The sequence below is a fragment of the Canis lupus genome, chromosome 26, assembly GCF_003254725.2.
Source record: "Canis lupus dingo isolate Sandy chromosome 26, ASM325472v2, whole genome shotgun sequence".
Lineage (NCBI taxonomy): Eukaryota > Metazoa > Chordata > Mammalia > Carnivora > Canidae > Canis > Canis lupus.
Genome location: NC_064268.1, coordinates 29,380,865 through 29,403,082, shown reverse-complemented (window position 1 = coordinate 29,403,082; position 22,218 = coordinate 29,380,865). Strand labels below are relative to the sequence as shown.

Here is a 22,218-nt window from a genome sequence, read left to right as displayed (position 1 = left end):
ACTGGAAGGACCATTGGTCAGACAGAGGGAACAGAGCATCTTGGAGCCCTGTGCCTGGCCGCACAGATGCTCCAACTCCTCCATCCGCCCATCCCCACCACTGTGCCATTCTGTCCCGACTTGGGTCATACCAAAGACTGACCACGCTTCTTCCAGAACACAAATTTATTTGGCATTTGAATGAAATGGTTCTCACAGCATCTTAAGAAAAGGATTAGTGCCAACCCAACCAAAAATAAACCCAAACTAAAAACCCTTAGTGAAAGGAAAACATAAAAAACAGGCATTGAGACAATGTACAGTATTGACTCCTTCCTCCACCAGGTAAGTTGGGTCCTGCGGGGGAAGGCTCCTCCCAAGAGCCTGACCTGTACCTCTGGGGGCCCAGTCTCTCACAGGAGCACAAGAGTCGTAGCTAGGGTTGGCCTCTGGATTCTTTGTTGGACCATGGAGCAGTCCGATCTTACAAAGGGTGGCAACAGGACAGGAGGCTGAGGACAGCCAGACAGACACTGGCGCCCCCCTTGTTCCCCTCCAGCAGAGATCAACTCCTGGGCACCAACTCTTGCAGACACAGTGGGCAGGGGTCTGGAGCAGCACTGCACGCAGGCCTTCTGCCCAGCCCAGGGACACCAGTGGGCTGAGTACCCTGGTGCCGGGACAGAGTCCTGGCCAGTCCAGAAGCAGGTCCACCCTTTCAGGCCACTCCCTGCTCAATGCCTCCTGCATGCCTGATTGGCCCCAGCAGTCCTTCGTCCCCAAAGGGTTTCCCAGTCCCCATGCATCTTGTGCCAACCCCCCTGCTCTCTATATATGGTTCTGAGGCATGGGCCAGACACATGGGAGTTGTGAAGGACTCTCAGCCATAGAGGTCAAGTCCCTATGGGCTCCGCCGGGGTGGTCACTCCAAAGCAGACACGCTCAGGACACTCACCTGGCTCCTGTAAGACCCGTGAATGCTGCTCTAGACCTCAGCTGCCTTGAGCCCAGCATGCTGGAGGCACAACAACCTTCCTGCTTTGTCTTCAGCAGCCAGTGTGGGAAACATGTACCCAGGACGCCTTTCTTGAAGTATCAGCCCTTTGGCAAGGGGAGCTCAGGCTTCCTCGGCATATAGCCTGCTTGCCTGAGGCCTGCCTCCAGCACTCTGGATCTTGTGAGCCCGGACAGGCAGTTCAAAATTCATACCTCTGGCCAGTTCTGTAGGGCAACTCAAAAATCTCATTCCATACTGGAAGAGTCCAACAGGTTTCCAATGGGAGAGTGTGAGAACGCGCCTGGACTGCACTGTGCCACCGAGGTCTGTCACCACAAAGCACCACAGCAGCACTCACTTCTAGTCAACCCTCCTGTCACTGCACGCTGGTCTGGAAAGGCTACAAAGGGGACCAGGAGCAGGGCTCCAGGATCCTCAGGAGCCAAGGGGCAGAGGTGCAGACCTGGCCATGCCTCAGTGCCACCCACGAAGTCACAGCAGGCCGAGGAGAGTGGGGCCCCATGCCGAGTTCCGGTGTACCGCCACCTGCAAAAACTTGGACACATATGCACACACACACACACACACACACACACACAGACATACACGCACACACAAAAAGAAAAGATCCAGACATACAACGTAGAAAAGATATGGATGTGCTAAAAATCGCACAGAACCCGCTTAATCTCCAAACCTCAGAAATGCTAAAAGCCCCGTGTCAGGAGACATGACCACTGCCCAGGAGCAGGCAACAGGGTCCCTTGGTCAAAAGGCCCCTGGGCAGGGTACCCAGCACCCCAAGCTGCTGAGGAGCACGGGAAGGTGGCATGCGGCCACTGGGCACTTGGCTCCAGTGGTGGTGGTGTGCAAGTGGACTTTCAGGAGATGGATACAGCCCAGGGCATTAATTTCAGCCACCCCTCCCCCAAAGAAACAACCCTTTATGGCACAAACAAGATGGGGTGGGGGGCAGGCCAGGCCCAGGGGCAAATTCAATAGGAGTGGGGGCTCCAGAGAGTAGCAGATAGGAGCCGGCCAACCCCCAATGGAGGATCTGGGGCCAGAACACTCATGCGTGAAGGGCCTTGGCCCAACTCCAGGGCTGCCTCCTGGGGGAGCCATGCACAGCAATGCTGGGGACAAAAATGAGAAGGTGGGGCCAGGACCTCCTGGCCCAGAACTGGGCTTCACAGAGCCCAGCTGGAAAGACAGAGTGAGGAGTTCAACCTCTTTCCAAGACCCCCTCTCAGGGCCTCGGGCACCAGAGGCCCAGGCCAGCCCCCAGCCTGGGGCAGGGTCACCTTGATGTTCACAGCTGGGGGGGAGGGGGTGGTGGGGACCCTTGGAGCAGTCGCTATAGTAACCCCCAAGGCTGTTCACCCTGTGGCAGACCAAGTGCCCAGACAATACTGACAGTCCACAAACATAGCCATGCCTGGAAACACCCCTCCTGCCCCCTGGTGGCCCCCAGGCTCAGAGGCGGTTTGGCAGGCTCCCCTGCCCAAAGCCAGGTGTGGTCTGGCCTCTGCCCACACCCCCGGTGCCTTCTTTGTTCCCTACTTCTGAAACGTGTGGTCTGAACTAACTTCATCATTCTTCTGCCACTTGAAAAGAAAAAGTCAGGGACCCAAAGCTGTGCATGTTCTTGGAGCCCTCGAGACCCGGTGCCCAGTGTCTGCTCCCTCGGGAGGTCAGTGGGGTCTGTGCACGTGCACACGGGCAGTGCAGCTGGGTCCAGGCTCACTCGGGCCCTGTGAGTCTCCCACGGGGATCAATGTTTCTCGACAGCAAACAGGTGCTCTCTGGCCGTCGGGGCCGTGGGCTGGGCCGTCCTCTACACCACGGTACTGAGGGAACTGCGGCTGTGGCGGCCGCCCCCTGGCAGTGCCTCTGTGGGGGTGCCTCCTGGACCAGGGTCAGGGGGCACAAGCAGGGCACTGCTGCTGTCGGCAGAGTCTTCCAGATCTGCCAGAGAGGCCTCTGCGGCAGGCAGAGGGTGCTCCAGGCGCCGGGGAGACGCACCTTCACCGCCACCATCCCCCGGGGTTGGCGGCCTGGCGTCTGCTGGCTCAAAGGCATCATCGTCTGCAGGGAGACAGAAGGGGGTCAGCAGGATGGTGGGTCTGGCACAGGGGAGGAGTGGAGCTAGACAGAACCAGGGAACGCTCCTGCTGTCTGAATGTTCCCACCAAGGTGTGAGTGGGGGGGCAGTGTGCTCACCCCTCACCTTTGTACCTGGCAAGGTGCAAGGTGCCATGGTACAGCCACAAGCAAGCCATGCTGTGTGACGGCGGGGACAGGCTTTGACGGTCAGCCAAACAAAGTCAGGGGAGGGGGAAAATTCTTTCTGACTTGAGGGGAGTCAAAGCAGGGCTCCTGTGACAGGAGGGAGCTCCGGGCTGGCCAAGGACAGGCTGTGGCTGGAATATGTGAATGGGAATGCAGGAGGCAGGCCCCGAGCACACAGCTCTGCAAACCTCACGGAGATGTGCAGAAATCTTCACTTTGAGGGAAGCTTTGTGGCAGCCCAGTGCCTTCAGCATGCCTGCTCCGTCACTCTGGCCTCGGAAGGCTCGGGCCATGGGGGCCCGGTGCGCACCTTCGCCTGGCGGCTTCCCCAGCCTCCGAGTCCCGGTACCCTGCCCCGGGGAGCATCTGCTCTGACAACCTGCTCCATGCAGGCATCTGGGACCTGCTGCCCCCCAGCAGGGTCCCTGGCAGGAAGCCTGTTCTACCCTGACCCACTTGACAGCAGATTGGGATAATCGGACCAATCCAGGTCTTGCCTACAGACCACAGAGAAGCAGGACTTGTGAACAAACAGGCCCCAGGACACTGGTTCTGCTGTGGCATGTGGGTGCGCGAGGAGTCGGCCACCTGGGAGTAGGGCACTGCCACTGTCGTACCGCAGGGGGCTGTGTGTGTTAAGAGGGTGTTCACACACAGGCAAATGGGATGAGACACCTGAGCTGCACACAGGGAAAAGGACAAGCCAGGCAATGGGTGGGGAACCTGGCATTCCCTCTGTGCTCCACAGCCCTGCAAGGAATGACTTTCCAGTATCAGATGGACAAAAGATTAATCAGGCCAGTGTCACAGGGCCTTCTTCCCACTTCACAGAACTGCTTCCGGACATGAGGGAATGTCATGATGGTGTCTCTTCAGCTTACCACACATACGTGTCTTTACAGCCAAGCAGCGGGCTCAGGGCGGGCCCCTGCACCTCTGGGCTAGCCCTGTACCCACAACCACCAGCACCTGGCTCCCCAGCTCTCTGCAGAGCCCAGCTGAGTGTGCCTCAAGGGCCCCTTGCTAGCAGGTGTTCACCGGACCACCGCCAACAGTCATTGGCACGTGCAGCCCTGGCAAGAGCCCGCCTGCTCTTCATCTGCCCTCCTGCTCTTCATCTGCACCACCACAGATGGTGGTTCCTTCCACTTTAAAGGGAAAACCAAAGGGAAAGCGGAAGGCCAGGAAAAAGTGGAGGCTGAGGGTCTTGTGGATTGGGGAGGGGGGCCACCAGGTCTCTGGCTACCCATGGTGGACAGTGAGTGACGTGCTACTCCCTGTCCCTGGGGGTGGGGGGAAGCACCTGCGGGGTCGTAGAACACGCTGTCAGGGTTGATGGAGGCCTCATAGGGCGGCGGAGGATCATCAGGCTGGTCGATGTCTGGGTACTTGTATGCGGTGTAGGGAGGCGGAGGGTCATGGAAGTGGAACGTGCCGCCCTCCCCGTCGTCAGAAAGGTGTAGTGGAGTGAGGCCAGTGCCGAACCCGTCTGGGCCATAATCAAAGCCAGGGATCCTCCGGCCAAGGTTGAAGTGGTGCACTGGGCAACCGCAGGGAGAAACAAACAACCGAGTCGCTCAAAGACATACACGGCTCAGCCCCCAAGTCAGCCACCCTCTCCTGGGGCTGGCCCTGCCACCCCCCAGGCCCAGGGCATCAGGCTTCCTGTCACACTTGTGTGCCCAGCTGCCCACATGAAAGCCCTGAATCTCTCACCTGGACCCCCTTCAGTGCGGCCCTGCCCCTCACCCACATGTGACCTGTCACTCCGTCCTGCCCCTTCTGCTGCCCCGCCGTCACCACAGCCCTCCTCCAGCTTGAGGGTCTTTGTAGCTGGCATGGAGAGAGGGTCTGGGGAAGGACCGTGCCGGTTCAGTGCTGCCAGTGCAATTGCGTCCCTCAGCATTCCCGCCACCTTGATTCAGACCTCGAGCCCCCAGGGTCTGCATCCATCCCACTGGTCCACACACGGACTGGGGAGCCTGGCTTGCTCACTGGGACAAGGGACGATTCCAGAAGCTCTACTAAGGGCACAGGCCACTGACTGCAGAGAACTCGAGCTGAGGAGGGCGAGTCACACCCTCAGCTGCCTAAGTTTCGAGTGTCTGCTGCTCTGACCCCCTACCCCTGGCCGGTGGCCCACTGACAGTCCAGGCTACTGGAAAAGGTAAGAGGTGATCACCCATCTGAACACATGGCGGCTGCCGAGGGTCGTGCTTCCAGGCCTGGAATGCCAGGGAGCCCGGGGGCAGCTGGCACTGAAGATGCGTCCTTCCGTCCACATGTCCGGAGCCTGATTTCAGGTCCTAAGGACAGTTCCTCCAGTTCCCCAGGTGTGCACTCAGCCCAGGAGCAGGTGAGTAGGTGGGACAGGGACACACCAGGGCACCCTTGTCAACATCCTCTCCTTCTTCCTTGCCCCTTCCTGCTTTCTGTGCTTCCCACCATAAAGGGGACACAGCCTAGGGTGGGGCCCTGACAGTGGCTGCACAGGCAGGGCCAGGCACACTCACAGTTGGCTCCAATCAGTGACTCAATGCGCTCCCGTCGCCTCTGGCGAAGCCGGTGGACCATGAAAAGGAGCAGCGACAGGATGAGGAAGGAGGAGATGCAGCTAACGATCAGACGCATCCCACTGGCCATGGAGTCAAACAGGCTGTTGCCATCTGTTCAAAGAAGAAAATGGCTGTTCACAGAAAAGAAGAGTCTGACCCCCCCAGGGGCTTAGTGCTACGGAAAGGCCATGGCCCTTCACCACCAGGCAGATATGTACACAAAACAACTTGCTTCCTGATTCCCTGCACTTGATGGTCTTAGAAGAGATGGCAGAAATCAAACAGCTCAAGGTCAAGAATACTGGGATATTACCAAAGGAGAGAAGCAAATCATGGGCCAGGATAAATATTTTACCTTCCAGCCAAGCACTCCTAAGTTCCATGCGATGAGTCCCTTCTGCCTAAAAAGCTAGAGGGTGCTCTGTTACGGGCCTCTATGCCCCCAACCAACACAGTACAAAATCAGGCACATGTGACCAAGCTCCAGACCCTAGACCAGGGTTGCTCACCTGGGCGGCTCTAATTCCCAGGGAACATTGGGCAATGTCTGGAGACATTTTTGGTCATCATTAACCACTCAGGGGGTAGAGGCATTACTGGCATCTAGTGCATAGAGGCTAGGGATACTGCTCCACATCCTGTTGAGCATAAGAAGGCCCTCACCACAGTGCTCAGCCCCAAATGTTGACACTGCCAACATGGAAACACCCTGCCTTGCTCTGGTGCCCACCAGTGCTCGTTTGGTGCTTGCTGTGGAGGTGCTGTGGGTGGGGCACACATGATGATCATGGGATGAGGTGTGAGGGAAGAGAACTGCACTGGAGGAATGCCTACAGTGTAGGAGACATCTCCAGGGGCTCTCATCTAGATGAGATGGGCCACTCGCACCAAGTCACAGAATAACAGAACCATGAACTGGTCCCAGGAATACCTGCCTCCATGAAACCAGTGGGAATGCCATGGAGGCTTCAATGGAGGGACTGACCTGTAGCTACTGGAAGCAGGACTCCATGTGGGTAGAAGGGCCAAGCACTGTCAAATCTCAACACTGTGACAGCCATGTGGGCGGGTCCCCAACCACCAGCCCCAAGGAGACACTTCATGGCCAACATGGGTTCCATGTGAGAGGCCAGGCTCCCAGGGCCCTTCTGCTTCTGCTGGCCCAGTGTGCTCCATACCAATGCAGATGGTCTGAGTTCGCGCTTGCCCTCTTCCCACAGGGCCAGGAAGCTTCCCTCAAAGCTGCACTTATTGCTGACAACGCTTGGGATGAAAATATGTGGAAAAGACATCCTCTCACCAATTAGTTGCTTTTTTGGTGCCTCTGATCCTAGTCCAGTCTCAGAGGAACATTCTGTCTTTGTGGGAGGAAGTCTGTCAACTCAGGAGGCTGCTGATATGTCTGTTAATTGGTGGCCAGCTCAGAGATCCCAAGGGGGCACCTAAAGCAGCAGCCCCTTTGCAATGACTCTTACTAATCACTTCTAAAATAAACCCAAGGGAAAAAAAAAAAAAAAAAAAAAAAAAACCAAGGACACAGTCAAGGTCCCTGACCATCCCTCCATGGTGATTATGAGGGAGGAAGCAACTCCTAGAAGAAAGCCATTTACACTCAGACACAAAGAAGACAGCACTGTCCTAGGAGCCGGAAGGCAACTTTTGGATCCCTGGGACTCATGCCAAGACTGGTCTCTTTATGGGGCTCTGGACAACACCATGAGTGGGGTTGTCTTCTGTCTTCCATGCTACTGGTGCCCAGCCAGCACCTGGGCCCCAGAGGACATGTCCTGCTGTGGTTGATGCTCTTGGAACTGAAAGTGCCCTGAAGTCCACCTGGCCTGACCCTCGGTCTGAATGCCTGAGCCATCCCAAGTCCTTTCTACATGGCTGTCCAGCCTGTGCATGAAGAACTCCAGTGATGACAAGCTCACCACTTCACTGAGTTTGGTTATGTGCTTAATAGTTTGAAATTTCCATCAGAGACAGCAGGTGAAGCAGAAGCTCAGCAGGAACTGGAGGGCAATGCCCTGGACTCTAACATAGGCTCTGTTCCTGGCAGCTACACAGTTGGGTACCCCATCTCACCTCTTGGAGCTTCATGATCCTATGACCCCAGGGCAGCAGCACAGGATGGGAGGAGAGAGCACTCTGAGAAGGGCAGTTGCTCTGTGCCCAGGTCGCTGCTCAGTGTTGGCAATTGTTATTTTAGTCTTTAATTAGGTATGGTACCCCACGTGCATTCAATCTGTTCCCCTAAATGACCAGTGTTGAGCATCTTTTCAGCTGCTTGGCTGCCATCATGTACCTTCTTTGGTGAAGTCTCATTTTAAATCTTTTCCCCACTTCTTAATAGGGTGGTTTATTTTCTTATTGTTGACTTTTTAGAGTCTTTATATACTCTGAACACAAGACCTCTGATTTGTGTTTTGCAAATATTTTTTCTTTGATGGTGGCTCATCTTTTCATTCTCTTAAACAACTTTCAAAAGGCAGAAGTTTTTTATTTTACTTTTTTAAAGGATTTTATTTATTCATGAGAGACACAGAGACAGAGAGAGAGGCAGAGACACAAGCAGAGGGAGAAGCAGGCTCCACGCAGGGAACCTGACGCGGGACTCAATCCCGGGACCCCAGGATCACGCCCTGGTCCAAAGGCGGTGCTAAACCGCTGAGCCACCCGGGCTGCCCAAGGCAGAAGTTTTTAATTTTGATGAAGTGCAATTTATCAATTTTTCTTTTTTGGATCATGGTTTTGATGTCAGCTATAAATGTTGCCTATCCCTAGGTCACAAAGATTTTTCTATGTTTTCTATTTTCCTTTAACAGACTTTACTTTCTTAGAGCATACATTTTCCTCTAGAAATATTACAATGTGTGGTTGTATAGTTAGGTCTAAGACCATTTTGGGTTAACTTTTATACAGAGTAGAATGTATAGTTAAAGGTGTGTGTGTGTGTGTTTTTGCATATGGATGTCCAATTGTTTCAACACTATTTGTTAAAAGACTATCCTTTCTTCATTTAATTGCCTTTGTACTGTTGTGAAATATTAGTTGACCATGTAAGTGTGGGACTATTTCTAGACTATTCTGTTCCACTCATCTAGGTGTCTCTTCTTTTGATGATACCATACTGTTTTGATTACTATGACTGTACAGTAAGTTTTAAATCTGGTATCATCAATCCTCCAACTTTGTTCTTTTCAAAAACTGTTTTAGCTATTCTAATTCCTTTGCCTTTCTACTTAAGTTTTATTTAAAGTTGTGTTTTTTTTTTTTTTTTTAATTTTTAAGTAATCTCTATACCCAACGTGGACTTGAACTTGAACTCAAGAGTCATGTGTCCACGGACTGAGCCAGCTAGGGCACCCCTCTACATAAATTTTAGAATCAGCTTGTCAATGTCTGTAAAAGTAGTTTGCTGAAATTTGGGTTGGGACAGAATTATATTCACAGATAATTTGAGGATATTAACTGCCTAGTGATACTGAATCTTATAATCCATGAACATGGTATACCTCTTCTTTTATTTACATTTTTTTATTTCTTTCATAAGTATTTTATGGTTTGCAGTACACAGCTTGTGCACATATTTGTAAAGCTTATAACTTAGTAGTTTCATGTTTTTGGTGCTATTGTAAATGGTACTTTTCTTAGAAATTTCAATTTCCAACTGTTCACAAGTAGCATATATATAAAAACAATAGAGCTTTAATATATTGACCTTGTACGTGGAGACCTTGCTAAACATACCTATTAGTGTTAGTAACTTTCCTGTAGATCCTCTGGGATTTTCTATGCAGATAATCATGTCATCTACTAAAAAAAGATGATTTCAAAAAAAAAAAAAAAAAAGATGATTTCATTTTCCCTTTCTGGTCTGGATACATTTTCATTTTCTGGCATTGCCCTTTTCCTTCTATACAACCTTGAATAGAATGGTGAGAGCAGACATTCTGTCTTGTTAAAGGGGATACTTTCCCAATGTCCCCAGTTTGGGTGGCAGTGTCTCTTTCCTTGTTGGAATAAAGACACTTCCTAGGAGAAAATGCTCAGCCTGGGAAGCAGTGAGGACCTGCAAAAGTAAGGCTGAAAAAGAGACCAGGAGACTCCCTGGATAAGTTGCTCAGAAAAACGGCCTGTACTAGATGTGGTCTCATGCAGATGCCCTGAGAGCCCTGTTCTGTGAAGAAGTCCTCAGGGCTGGGCAGGCTCTACAGGCCTTATATAGTTCTGATCATTCTTACAAAGCCTGAATGGAGAGGTAAGGCAATACTGGCAGACTCCTAAGAAATGCAATGAGAAATCCAGGCGATGTGCTTATGGAAGCCAGAGTTTGACTCCTGTGGAAGGTAAGGAGCTGGAGGTTGAGAGTGATGTGGCCAGGACACAGGAGACCTGGTAAGCATCCAGTCAGTACTTGCCAGAATACATGAATGCACCTTATACAAGCAGATACAATCTACTCTGTAAGACAAGGAGGCCCAAGCTCCACGCTCCCTGGTAGGCTCCTCTACTCTCCACAGCCGATTGTACATGTGGGACATGTGCCAGAGTGCCTGATTCAGCCAAACTTCAGACACCCTGATACTGCTTTGACCTCTCCCTAGGCCCTCCTGGCATGCAGGGGCACTGACTACTCCCTACTTGACGAGAGCTCTAGCTGTTGTGGCCCTCAGACACCAACCAGTTCCAGCTCCTGTCCCACCAGCACTAGGCAAAACAGTTTCTCCTCCACAGGGGCCCTGGAGGATGGGGATGGTCACTATGCCCTGTCTGAGCTGCTCTTCTACAGGGTGCATGAGCTTAGGGACTTCCACAAGTCCCTGTCCATGTCTTTCTCACACTGTCAAGATAAAAACAAATTCATGTTTTTGATTTACATTTCTCCTGTGATCATGAATTCACAGAGATGCCAACTATACTGGTGTGAAGAACAATTCAGTATGCTGTAGGGAATGTGATGTAGACTAATGGTCCTATAGACCAGATTGTTACCTGGTTTTTTTTTTGTTTTTGTTTTTTTTTGTAAAGGAAAAGAGGGCTATCTAGAGACCACATGTCTGTGCAGTGTCTAACCATAAAGCATCACCTGGTAGAAAGGAATTTTTTTTTCTCAGAAATGAGGGTAATATTTAATCGGGTAATATTTAATCTTTTTCTGAAAGATTTTATTAGTAAAAATCAACGACTATAAGCAATAAAAAATGTCATTACTCTCCACATCACCAAACTCAGAGAAGAGCTCAAATGGGGATATAAGTCTTGAGAGGAGAAAGATCAGGTTCGAAGCCACCAGTTTTAGTGGATTCACTAACAGACACCCACATTAAACTTCAAGTTCACTGGTGTATGATACTTGTTACCTCCCTGAGCTGACACAAGCCAACCTATAAGGTGGCAGTTAGAGAAGGCTGGGTCATATGACACACACATGCCCCCAAGACTACTGGGCCATCAAAGCTGACAAGACAGCTCTGTGAACAAACTGCCACTGTTGCTATGCCATGTACCATGAGCCCTCATATGTCCCCACCACTGAGAAAGCAAAGGGATATCTGGGCTCCAGGTCAGAACAGGGTGGGTGACTCATGACCCACCATCAATCTCACCTGGGTCCAGGCACATGAACTTGCAGCATTCCTTGGGGTCCTTGCGGTACTGCTGGCAGCCCTGGGGCCTCTCACAGAGGGCAGCCACACACATCTCGGGCTCCCCACCATGGCAGGTGCAGCTCAGGCACGGATCGTCTCCCTTGGGGGTGAAGTAGAACCCTTCATCCACCACATTGTCCTTGATGTCAACGCATGTTTGACCTGAAATAAGCACAAATATGCATATATGTATGCAATATCAGCAGAAGGAGCTCTGACTTTCTCCACCTGGGTCTAGGTGGCAGACGTGACAACAGAGGAGTTAGCAAGATCAATCTGAAAGCCCTTCCAGTGCTGGAGTATATGAGCCTGGTCCACAGGGAGTGACTGTCTGAGAGAGGTCACTACAGCTCACTGTTAGGGCAAAGCACACTTGGTCAGGGCACACCTAGCCAGGAGCCCAGACAACTAGCAGAGAGAAAAGTACTAGATTCCAGGGGAAAGCCCGTGGAGAAATGTTTGCTTTCAAGTGTCTGCCTAAGCAGTGTACTTAAAGATTTCTTCAATTTTAAGATGGAGCTGCAATACATATTAATCATTTTATGACATATTTGAGAATGTGTCTCCAATGATTCTCCCAAGAAGCTGCTGGTTCTATTTGTAAAAACAGTCCACTAGTCTCGACACACATGGTAAACTGTGCAGAGCTGACTTAGGGCTAGAGGAAGAGAAATGGCCAAGGCCAGAGACAAGAGGGAGCTGAAAACTCAAAGCCCTAAGCCAGCCCCAGACACAACAGAAGCCTGGAAGAAGGGAGGAGGGATGAGGCAGGGGCAGCTCTCCAAAAGACACATGCTCAGTTGAAGGCAAAGGGAAATGAGAAGAAGTTTGTTTCACTTTTCAAATGGAGTAGGGATGTCTAAAAAAATTCATCAGAAATCCCACAACCACGGGTCTGTGCCTCACTTAAGACTGGAGTTAAATCTACATAACTCATGTGGTCAAGAATTTGCAGGGCAAGAAACACATAGAATTATTCTCTGTTAGAACAGAAAGAAAAGGAATGAAGAAATGAGCAGCCCTCAGAGAAACATGGGATACCATCAAGTGTACCATTATACATGAAATGGACGTACCAAAAGGAGAAGAGAGTAGAAGGAGCAGAAAAAAGTATCTGAAGAAATAATGGCTGAAAACTTCCTAAATTCACAGAAAAACAAAACCTTTAAATGTAGAAATCACAACAAATTACAAGTTGGATAAATGTGAAGAGCCTAAACATGTCAGACACATACATCATAGTAAAAGTGCTAAAGTCAAAGAAAAAGTGAAAGCCTTAAAAACAGTGAGCCAGAAATGACTTGTTACCTATTAAAAGAACCCCCACAAGACTTATAGCTGACTTCTTAGCAGAAAGAACAGAGGTGAGAAGGCCTCTGTATGTCTTGATAACATACTCAAGGTGCTCAAAAAAACCCCTGTCAACCAAGATTCCTATATCCAGTAAACCTAGCTTTCAAGACTTAAAGGCAAAATAAAGACTTTCCCCAGACAGACAAGACCTGAGAGAATTTACTGCTCTTACTTATTGCCTTTTAAGAAATACCAAAGGAAGGATGCCTGGGTGGCTCAGCGGTGGAGCACCTGCCTTTGGCCCAGGGCGTGATCCTGGAGACCTGGGATCTATTTATTTATTAATTAATAAATAAAATCTTTAAGAAAAAAAAAAAAAACAAAGAAATACCAAAGGAAATTCTTTTTATCCCAAAGGAAATTTTTTTTTTTTTTTTTTTGAGAGAAAGTGCCCATAGGGAGGGAGGAGGGGCAGAGAGAGGAAGGGAGAATCCTAAGCACACTCCGTGCCCAGTGTGGAGCTTGATGCAGGGCCCAACACGGGGCTCTAACTCACAACCCTGAAATCATGACCTAAGTTGACATCAAGGGTCAGATGCATAACCAACTGAACCACCCAGGCACCCCACCCTAAAGGAAGTTCTTAAAGTTTTTTTTTTTTAAGATTTTATTTATTCATGATAGACACAGAGATAGAGAGAGGGAGGCAGACACATAGGCAGAGGGAGAAGCAGGCTCCATGTTGGGAGCCCGACGTGGGATTCGATCCCAGGACTCCAGGATCGTGCCCTGGGCCAAAGGCAGGTGCTAAACCGCTGAGCCACCCAGGGATGCCCGGAAGTTCTTAAAGTTAAAAGCAAGTGACCCTCAGAGAGAAATTTGAATCCATACAAAAAAAAAAAAAAAGCACTAGAATAGATAATTGTGTAATTACGAAAAACAATATAAATGAGTATTTTTTTCCTCTTAATGATTAAAAAGGCAACTGTATAAAATACTGTGTTTAGAGATGCCTGGGTGGCTCAGCAGTTGAGCATCTGCCTTTGGCTCAGGGCATGATCTCAAGATCCCAGGATTGAGTCCCACATAGGGCTTCCTGCATGGAGCTTGCTTCTCCCTCTGCCTAGGTCTCTGCCTCTCTCGCTCTCTCTCTCTGTCTCTCATGAATAAATAAAAACTTAAAAAAAATAATGTGTTTATAACATAGTATCAGACCTCTAACATATAGAAATGTATTTTTTTTTGCTAGTAAGCCCAAAGGAGATATGTGGAATAAAAGCTGTTTTAGGCTAAGGAAATGACTGGAGATGGTACTTAACAACAATGTATTGGTAGTTTACAGCACTAACAGACCTAGTGTGTATAATAATACCACAGAAAGAAAGAAAAGAAATACAGTTTTAAGAGGTAACTTCCACATATCACTGAAATGAACCTAGTATCAATCTGATGCTAATCTGAATAAAATGTATATGTTTATATACATGGAATTAGTAGTAATAGTGGCACTTACCTGTGAATATACTAAAAAGCATTGAATGATACAGTTTACATGGGTGAATGGAAAAGTATGTGAATTATATCTCAATAAAGCTGTTAAAATAAAGAGATGATAGCTGAGACCTTCCCATAATTAATAAAACACATAAATCCCAAGGGTCCTAAAAGGACCAATAAAAATAAATCAATAATTAGACACAATGTGATAAAACCCCAGTGTATCAACAAAGAGAAACTCTCAAAAGCAACAAGAGATGACTATTACCTACTGTTCTATGTTCTTTTAGGCGATGGTCAGTCCGGTGTGGCCACAAGAGAGGCATAAAGGAGGTACGGGAAAACAAAGTATATTATATTCATAGGCCCTGGACCAACAGAGTCACTGCACACTAGGAAGGATCACACAGGAAGAACACTCAACCAAGTGGGCAGGGAGCAGAGAAGGAGCAAGGACCCCACAGCAAGTGCTTTGTAGGGAGTCAGAATGGAGTACACAACCAAAGGCATGAAGAAATCTCACTGGAATACTTGACTTGATCATTATTAGGTCACAGTCATGGGAGGACAAGAAGGGGAACTTATGGCAGAGGCCAACCTTATCATACTTGGGGCACCTGGCTACCTGGACGGGGTGCTCACAGCCTGTTCGTGGATGGACCAGGATGATAAAAAGTTTTTGAATTTGTAATACATCAAACAAACGAAGAAAAGGTATATGACAGTTCAGAGCAAGGAACAGGCAGAAACAATAAAATAGCACCTTCAAAGTCTTGAGAAAAAGTAACTGTTAATCAACAAATCTATACCCATCTAAACTAACATTCAGGGTTAAAAAAATACAGACTTTTCATCCAGGGAGTGAAAGGGTGTAGTACTAACAACACAACCTCATCTCAAAGAGCTCCTGAAGGCTGTATTTGAGAAATAAAAAGCTGAACCCAGAGAGAAGAAGTGGGATATAGGAAGAAATAATAAAGACAATGATGAACACCTGAGGAAAGGTGCCTAAATGCTGACTTCATAAAACAAGTGATTCTAATTTCAAGAAGTGTAAACACAAAGTAAAACTAAAATAATGGACAAATATAAGTCAGAAGCTGGGGAACAACTGGAGCTAAAGCAATATAGAGCTTTTGGTGCCTTTTATTTTAAAACTTTTTATTTTCAGGTGCACAGGGACATGTGTCTTCTCCAGTGTCAAAAAGTGGCCCTTCCAAGAATTGAGCTTTTGAACTGAAATGGCTACCATTGGGGAAAAAACAAAAATAACTCTACTTTCCAGTTCCAGGTGACAATGTCTTTTTGACTGATATTCATTCAAGAGTGCACTTGTCCTCAGCAGCCTGTGAAGTCCCTCATGAATTCATCATCTAAGGAAGGGGAGGCATACCCAAGTTGCAGACGCAGGGCATATGCTCTGCAGAATTGTAAGAAAGATAAGAGTTGGTTTTAACCATCCTCCCAATGTCCCTTTTTAAGCCTTCTTAAAAGGTGGTTTGCACAGTGAGTAGAAATTAGGCTTCTCTGCAGTCTAGATCTTCACTCAATCAGTGAATACAAAATGGCACTGGCCCACTGGAAATTATGGACTCCATTATGGAGAAAAAAGCTTACTTACTGAGCAGCAAATTCCAAAAATTTCTAATTTGGATCTTAGTGCTGACCTCTCAATATAGGGTCTTTGTAGGAACACAGTAGGAAGTTAGAGACATTGACTATCTTTAGATTTAAAAATATAAATCAATTATGCCTTTCAAAAATGTAAGGGTAACTAACCACTAACAGGCATATATAAACAAAGTTTCTGAACCAGTAGAGGAAAGAAAGACTAGAGAAAAGTTGATTTATCTCATATAAGTCAGGAAAAGAAAAAAAAGAAGAAAAATCCTAGGTAAACAGCACAGAATAGGTGCCAAAATCAACTTGAAGACTTAATTAAAAGAGTACAAAAAGGTATATTAAAAAGAAGATAGCATAAAAACATTATGTAATAACAATAAAAATAGTTCATTTATATTGAGGACTTTCTATTTGCCAAGGATTGTTCTTTGTACTGCACACATATGTTAACAATCTCTCCCAACAACAACATGGTGAGGTGGGGGCTCTACTACCCATTTTTCCTAATGTGGAACCCAAGGGATAGAGCTCAAGAAACTTGTTCAAGGCCAAACTTGGATTCAAAGTCTGGCTATTGGGCAGCCCGGGTGGCTCAGCGGTTTGGCGCCACCTTCAGTCCAGGGTGTGATCCTGGAGACCCCGGATAGAGTGCCATGTCGGGCTCCCTGCACGGAGCCGGCTTCTCCCTCTGCCTGTGTCTCTGCCTCTCTCTCTCTCTGTGTCTCATGAGTGGATGGATAAAATCTTTAAAAAAAAAAACAAAAACAAAAAAACAAAAAAAAACCAACAAAGTCTGGCTATTAAGCCTCTTATTGTAACACCATTTTGCACCCACCACTGCAAAAGAAGTAAAACTTTAAGCAAAACCAACAAAAACTAATATGGATAAAAGGGATCATTACATCATGATAAAAAGGTTCAATTCGGACAGATATTATAAGTACTTGTGCCCCCAATAACATGCTCTCAAGACAGATAAAGCTAAAATTAGGGAATTATCAGGGAAAAATGGATGAATCAACATCCAGAGTGAGAGATTAAAATACATCTTTTAACAATTACTATACCCATGTAGTCAAAACAGACTTGCTATCAATAGGCCTGAGCTAATAAATGTACAAAAAATCCTACCGCCAAGAGTTTAAGCACATGAGGAATACTAATAAAACTCCTAACAACAATAGAACATAAATATCATGTTATCTAACCACAATACACATTAGCCACTAAACTAAATTAGAGACTGTAAATGACTTCGCGGAAGGGGAAAATACACAGACTAGGTAGGGACAGGAGGCATCTTCTGAGGGGCTGGAAATATTCCACCTCTTGATTTGGGAAATGGTTACACATGTATACAAATTCAACAAACTGGGATCCCTGGGTGGCGCAGCGGTTTGGCGCCTGCCTTTGGCCCAGGGCGCGATCCTGGAGACCCGGGATCGAATCCCATATCAGGCTCCCGATGCATGGAGCCTGCTTCTCCCTCTGCCTGTGTCTCTGCCTCTCTCTCTCTCTGTGACTATCATAAGTAAATAAATAAAAATTAAAAAAAAAAAAAAAAACAAATTCAACAAACTTAAAAAAAAAAAAAAAACAAATTCAACAAACCTGCTCTTAAGATCTGTGTACTTCATTGTTTGTAAGTACAGGGAAATTTAAACTTTAATGCCGTATGTTAGAAAAAACTAAAAATTAAGGAGATAAGGGCCTAACTCTAGAAGAAAAAGAAAAGCGTAAACCTAATGAAAGTAAAAGGATGGAAACTGATAGTAGAAATTAATGGCACAGAAAACAGATATAAAACAATGAGAATCAATTACTACCCAAAGCTGGTTATTCACAAAGATGAATCAAAGAGCCAAATCTTCAGTAAGACTAATCAAGAAAAAAGAAAGAAAGTATAAATAATATTAGGAATTAAAAGGTCATAACGATATACAAATGCTTCAAAAATCGTAAAAGAATGCTAAGAGAATTGTATGAGAATGAAGTAAAAAATTCAGACACGTAGGCAATGCCCTAGATAAACATGACTTACCAAACTGACTGAAAAAGAACCAGAAAACTTGAATATGTCTATAATCATTAAGACTAAATTAGTATCAAAAATCTATATCCAAGATATATATATATACACACACACATGCACACATGCATGCACACATGCACGCACACACACATCTTAGCTCTGTCCACTGAAAGGGCGTTAAAGCCATGAGCATAATTAGTGCCCAGGTCCTCCAAGGCTTGGGAAAAGGTTGAATCCAGAGAGTACAAGATGAACTAGAAAAAGAAAGCAAACAGAAGGAAATAATAAAGAGAAATAATCAGTGAAATTGAAAATAGAGAAAAATCAATTATACAAATAGCTGGTTCTCAAGAAAATGAACAAAATTAATAAACCTCTAGCAAGACTGACAAAATCAAAATTGGATAAACACAAATCACCAATAGCAGGAATGAAATAGGGGACATCACTATAAATCTTACAAAGATAAGAAAATTAATAAGAGAACGCTATGAACAACCCTATGCCCATAAATTTGAGTACTTAGAAGAAATGGATTAATTCTTTGAAAACCAGAACCTACCAAAAATTCACTCAACATGAAATAGATAATCCAAACAGTCCGATAACAATCAAATAAGTTGAATTCATAATTTAAAAACTCCCCCCAAGAGAAATCTCAAGCCTACATGGTTTCACTGGAGAATTCTTCCACTACAGATAGTGGTTGCAAGTGGGTGTGGTTATAAAGGAATAATAGGGAGGATCCTTATGGTGCTGGAACTACTCATATCTTGAACTACTCATGTCTTGACTGTGTTACAGGATCCTACACAAGAAATAAAATTCTATAAACCCCCCCCCCCTCACACACACACACACACACAAACACACACACACACACACACAAATACAAGTAAAACTGGAGATAGCAGAATAAAATCAGTGGATTGTGTCCAACTCAATATCTGGCTATGATATTACACTATAGTTTTGCAAAATGTTCCCATTTGGGGAAATCAGGCAAAATGTATAAGGGAGCTTTTTATTTCCTTTAAATGCATCTGAACCTACAGGATCTCAATAAAAATGTCAATTAAAAAAAAAGGCAAGCAGGGATCCTTGGGTGGCTTAGCGGTTTGGCGCCTGCCTTCTGCCCAGGTAGTAATCCTGGAGACCCGGGATCGAATCCCACGTCGGGCTCCCGGTGCATGGAGCCTGCTTCTCCCTCTGCCTATATCTCTGCTTCTCTCTCTCTCTCTCTCTGTGACTATCAAATAAATAAAAAAATTCAAAAAAAAAATTCAAAAAAAAGCTGTTTTAAAAAAAAAAAGCTCTAACGGAAAAGGTAGATATACAAGATAGAACATTCAGCAGAGAGATGGAAAGTTAGGAATCAAATGGGGTGCCATGGTCTCAGTCAGTTACGTGGCTGCCTGCAGTTCGGGTCATGATCTCAGGGGTCCTGGGATTGTCCCCCGCCTTGGGCTCCCTGCTCAGTGGGGAGTCTGCTTCTCTCTTTCCCTCTGCCTCTCCCCCCAGCTTGTGCTTCGTTTCTGTCTCTCTTTCTAAAATAAAATATTTTTTAAAAAAGAAAGAATCAAATAGAAACATTAGAAATGAAAAATAGACAAAATGTCAAAAACAGGTAAAAAATGCCATCAGTGGGCTCATGAGCAGACTGACAAAGGTAAGGAAAGAATTAGTAAAATATGTCAACAGAAATTACTCAAACTGAAAGACAAAAAGGAAATTAAAGAAACACTACAGCTAAGTGAAATGCATGATTCTGGACTGAATCCTGGACGAGGATAAAGATAGTTATAAAGCGTTATCATTGAAACAACTGACAAAACTGTCATAAACTGTAGCTTACTGTATAGCACTGTACCCATATTATATGCCCTGATTTTGATAATTGTGCGGTGGTTATGTAAGAGTGTGTCCTGGTTCTTAGGAAACACACCAAGTATTTAGGCCTCAAGGGTACAATATCCTCAATTTATTCCCAAATGGTTTGGAAGAAATAAGCAGTGAGGGACGCCTGGGTGGCTCAGCGGTTGAGCGTCTGCCTTTGGCTCAGGGCGTGATCCGGGACTCCCGGGATCGAGTCTCACATCAGGTTCCCCTTGAGGAACCTGCTTCTCCCTCTGCCTATGTCTCCGCCTCTCTCTGTGTGTCTCTCACGATTAAATAAATAAAAAGAAAGAAAGAAAGAAAGAAAGAAAGAAAGAAAAAAGAAGAGAAAACAAAAGAAAAGAAAACCGTAAGGGAAAGAAAATACATTTACAATAGTTTACTATATTTACTGAAAAAATCCATATAAAAAGTGGATGTGGGGGATCCCTGGGTGGCTCAGCGGTTTGGCATCTGCCTTTGGCCCAGGGCGTGATCCTGGAATCCCGGGATCGAGTCCCGCATTGGGCTCCCAGCATGGAGCCTGCTTCTCCCTCTGCCTGTGTCTCTGCCTCTCTCTCTCTCTCTCTCTCTCTCATTCTCTCTGTGTGTCTATCATAAATAAATAAATAAATAAATAAATAAATAAATAAATAAATAATAAATAAATCTTAAAAAAATAAAAAGTGGATGTTAACCCATGTTGTGCAAGTACCAACTGTGTATCTAAATAACAAGTTACAAAGCCCTGGCCTCCCAAGCCCAGATGGTCTTAAATGGTATGATCTATCAAATACTTAAGGACAAGATCATTTGCAATTAGTGCAAACTGACTTAGAGACTGGTAAAATAGAATGCTTCCCAACTCATTTCAAGTATCGAATATAAATGTGATGCAAAAACTAGTCAAGGAGAGCAAAGAAAAGCACCATAACAGGCCAAGATCACTTTTTTTTGTTTTTGTTTTAGGGATTGAAAGCTTTTTATTAACCATAACAGCACCAGTTACAGAGTTATTTCAGCTGTACTTCAATTTGTAATTTAATTTAATAAATCACAATGAGAATTACTAAAAAGCAACCTAATCTGAGTTCTTTAAATTCTTTTTTTTTTTTTTTTTTAGTATTTTATTTATTTATCTATGAGAGACACAGAGAGATGCAGAGAGAGAGGCAGAGACACAGGCAGAGGGAGAAGCAGGCTCCATGCACGGAGCCTGACGTGGGACTCGATCCCAGGTCTCCAGGATCACGCCCCGGGCCGAAGGCAGCACCAAACCTCTAGGCCACCGGGGCTGCCCCTGAGTTCTTTAAATTCTTTTAACTTGGCATTAAATGCTAAAGAAATGCATTTATTAAGAAAGCTTCTTGTAAGGCATAATACCTTGACTGAGATATAACCTGTGATTTACAAAGTTTAAACTTATAATACATGCTCAGTGTGTTTTTGTTTTTTTTTTTTGAAGATTATTTATTTATTTGAGAGAAAGAAAATGAGGCAGGGACGGCAGAGGGAGAGGGAGAAGGAGACTCCCCTTTGAGCAGGAAGCCCAATGTCGTCTCCCATCCCAGGACCCCGAGAGCATGACTTGAGCTGTCCAGGTGCCCCCTGAGTGTGATTTTTTAAGGTGATAAAGATAAGGTAATGAATGGAAAACTAGACTTGGTGTTAAAGGTGTTAAAAAATTAATCTCTAACTGGATGACCTTGACTTAATCTTCACTTTGGAAGCCTATAAAATATGTGGTTATGGGATGTAAAAGGAGATTATAAACAGATATCTTCTATTTTCTTGACTGGTGTTTTTGCCAAAAAACTCTACAAGGAAGGTCTTACCTACAGTCAAGACATTATTACTTTAGGAGTTGGGAATTTCACGTGAGATTCAAAATAGCAGAGTACTTCCATGAATATGGAGGAGGAAAGAGGACTGCTTAGTTTCATTGCAGACAGCTGCCAACTTGAAGATGCGCTACAGTCTTTTTCTATTATAAGGTGATTTATGAATATCATTATAAATCCAGCTTAGAACTTTTACTGCTTTAAGTGCCATAAACTCATGGGATCTGTAACCTCACATGTAATAAAATTCAAAAAAGATGAGAAAAACATGATTTCCAATCATTCAGCCCTCTAATATGAATTTATTTACAATCACTTTGACTCCTGAAACTAGCTAGTCTTTAGTCTTTTTTTTAATTTATTTTTTACTGGTGTTCAATTTACCAACATACAGAATAACCCCCAGTGCCCGTCACCCATTCAATCCCATCCCCTGCCTTCCTCCCCTTCTACCACCCCTAGTTCGTTTCCCAGAGTTAGCAGTCTTTACGTTCTGTCTTCCTTTCTGTTATTTCCCACACATTTCTTCTCCCTTCCCTTATATTCCCTCTCACTATTATTTATATTCCCCAAATGAATGAGA

At 45.8% G+C, this 22,218-nt stretch overlaps 1 protein-coding gene across 13 annotated transcripts in view; it reads right to left on the bottom strand.

The window, feature by feature from the left end:
- Nucleotides 1-147: 147 nt before the first annotated feature.
- DGCR2 (DiGeorge syndrome critical region gene 2) overlaps nucleotides 148-22,218 on the bottom strand; it is a 98,019-nt gene continuing 75,948 nt past the window's right edge. For all 13 annotated transcript variants that reach the window (XM_025474872.3, XM_049101889.1, XM_025474880.3 and 10 more), the window contains 4 exons: nucleotides 11,433-11,636; nucleotides 5,782-5,934; nucleotides 4,572-4,808; nucleotides 148-3,064 (listed from right to left, as the gene is read on the bottom strand). In XM_025474872.3, the coding sequence (XP_025330657.1) occupies nucleotides 2,814-3,064; nucleotides 4,572-4,808; nucleotides 5,782-5,934; nucleotides 11,433-11,636 (845 nt within the window). In that variant the 3' untranslated portion in view covers nucleotides 148-2,813. The remainder of the gene's footprint in view (nucleotides 3,065-4,571; nucleotides 4,809-5,781; nucleotides 5,935-11,432; nucleotides 11,637-22,218) is intronic.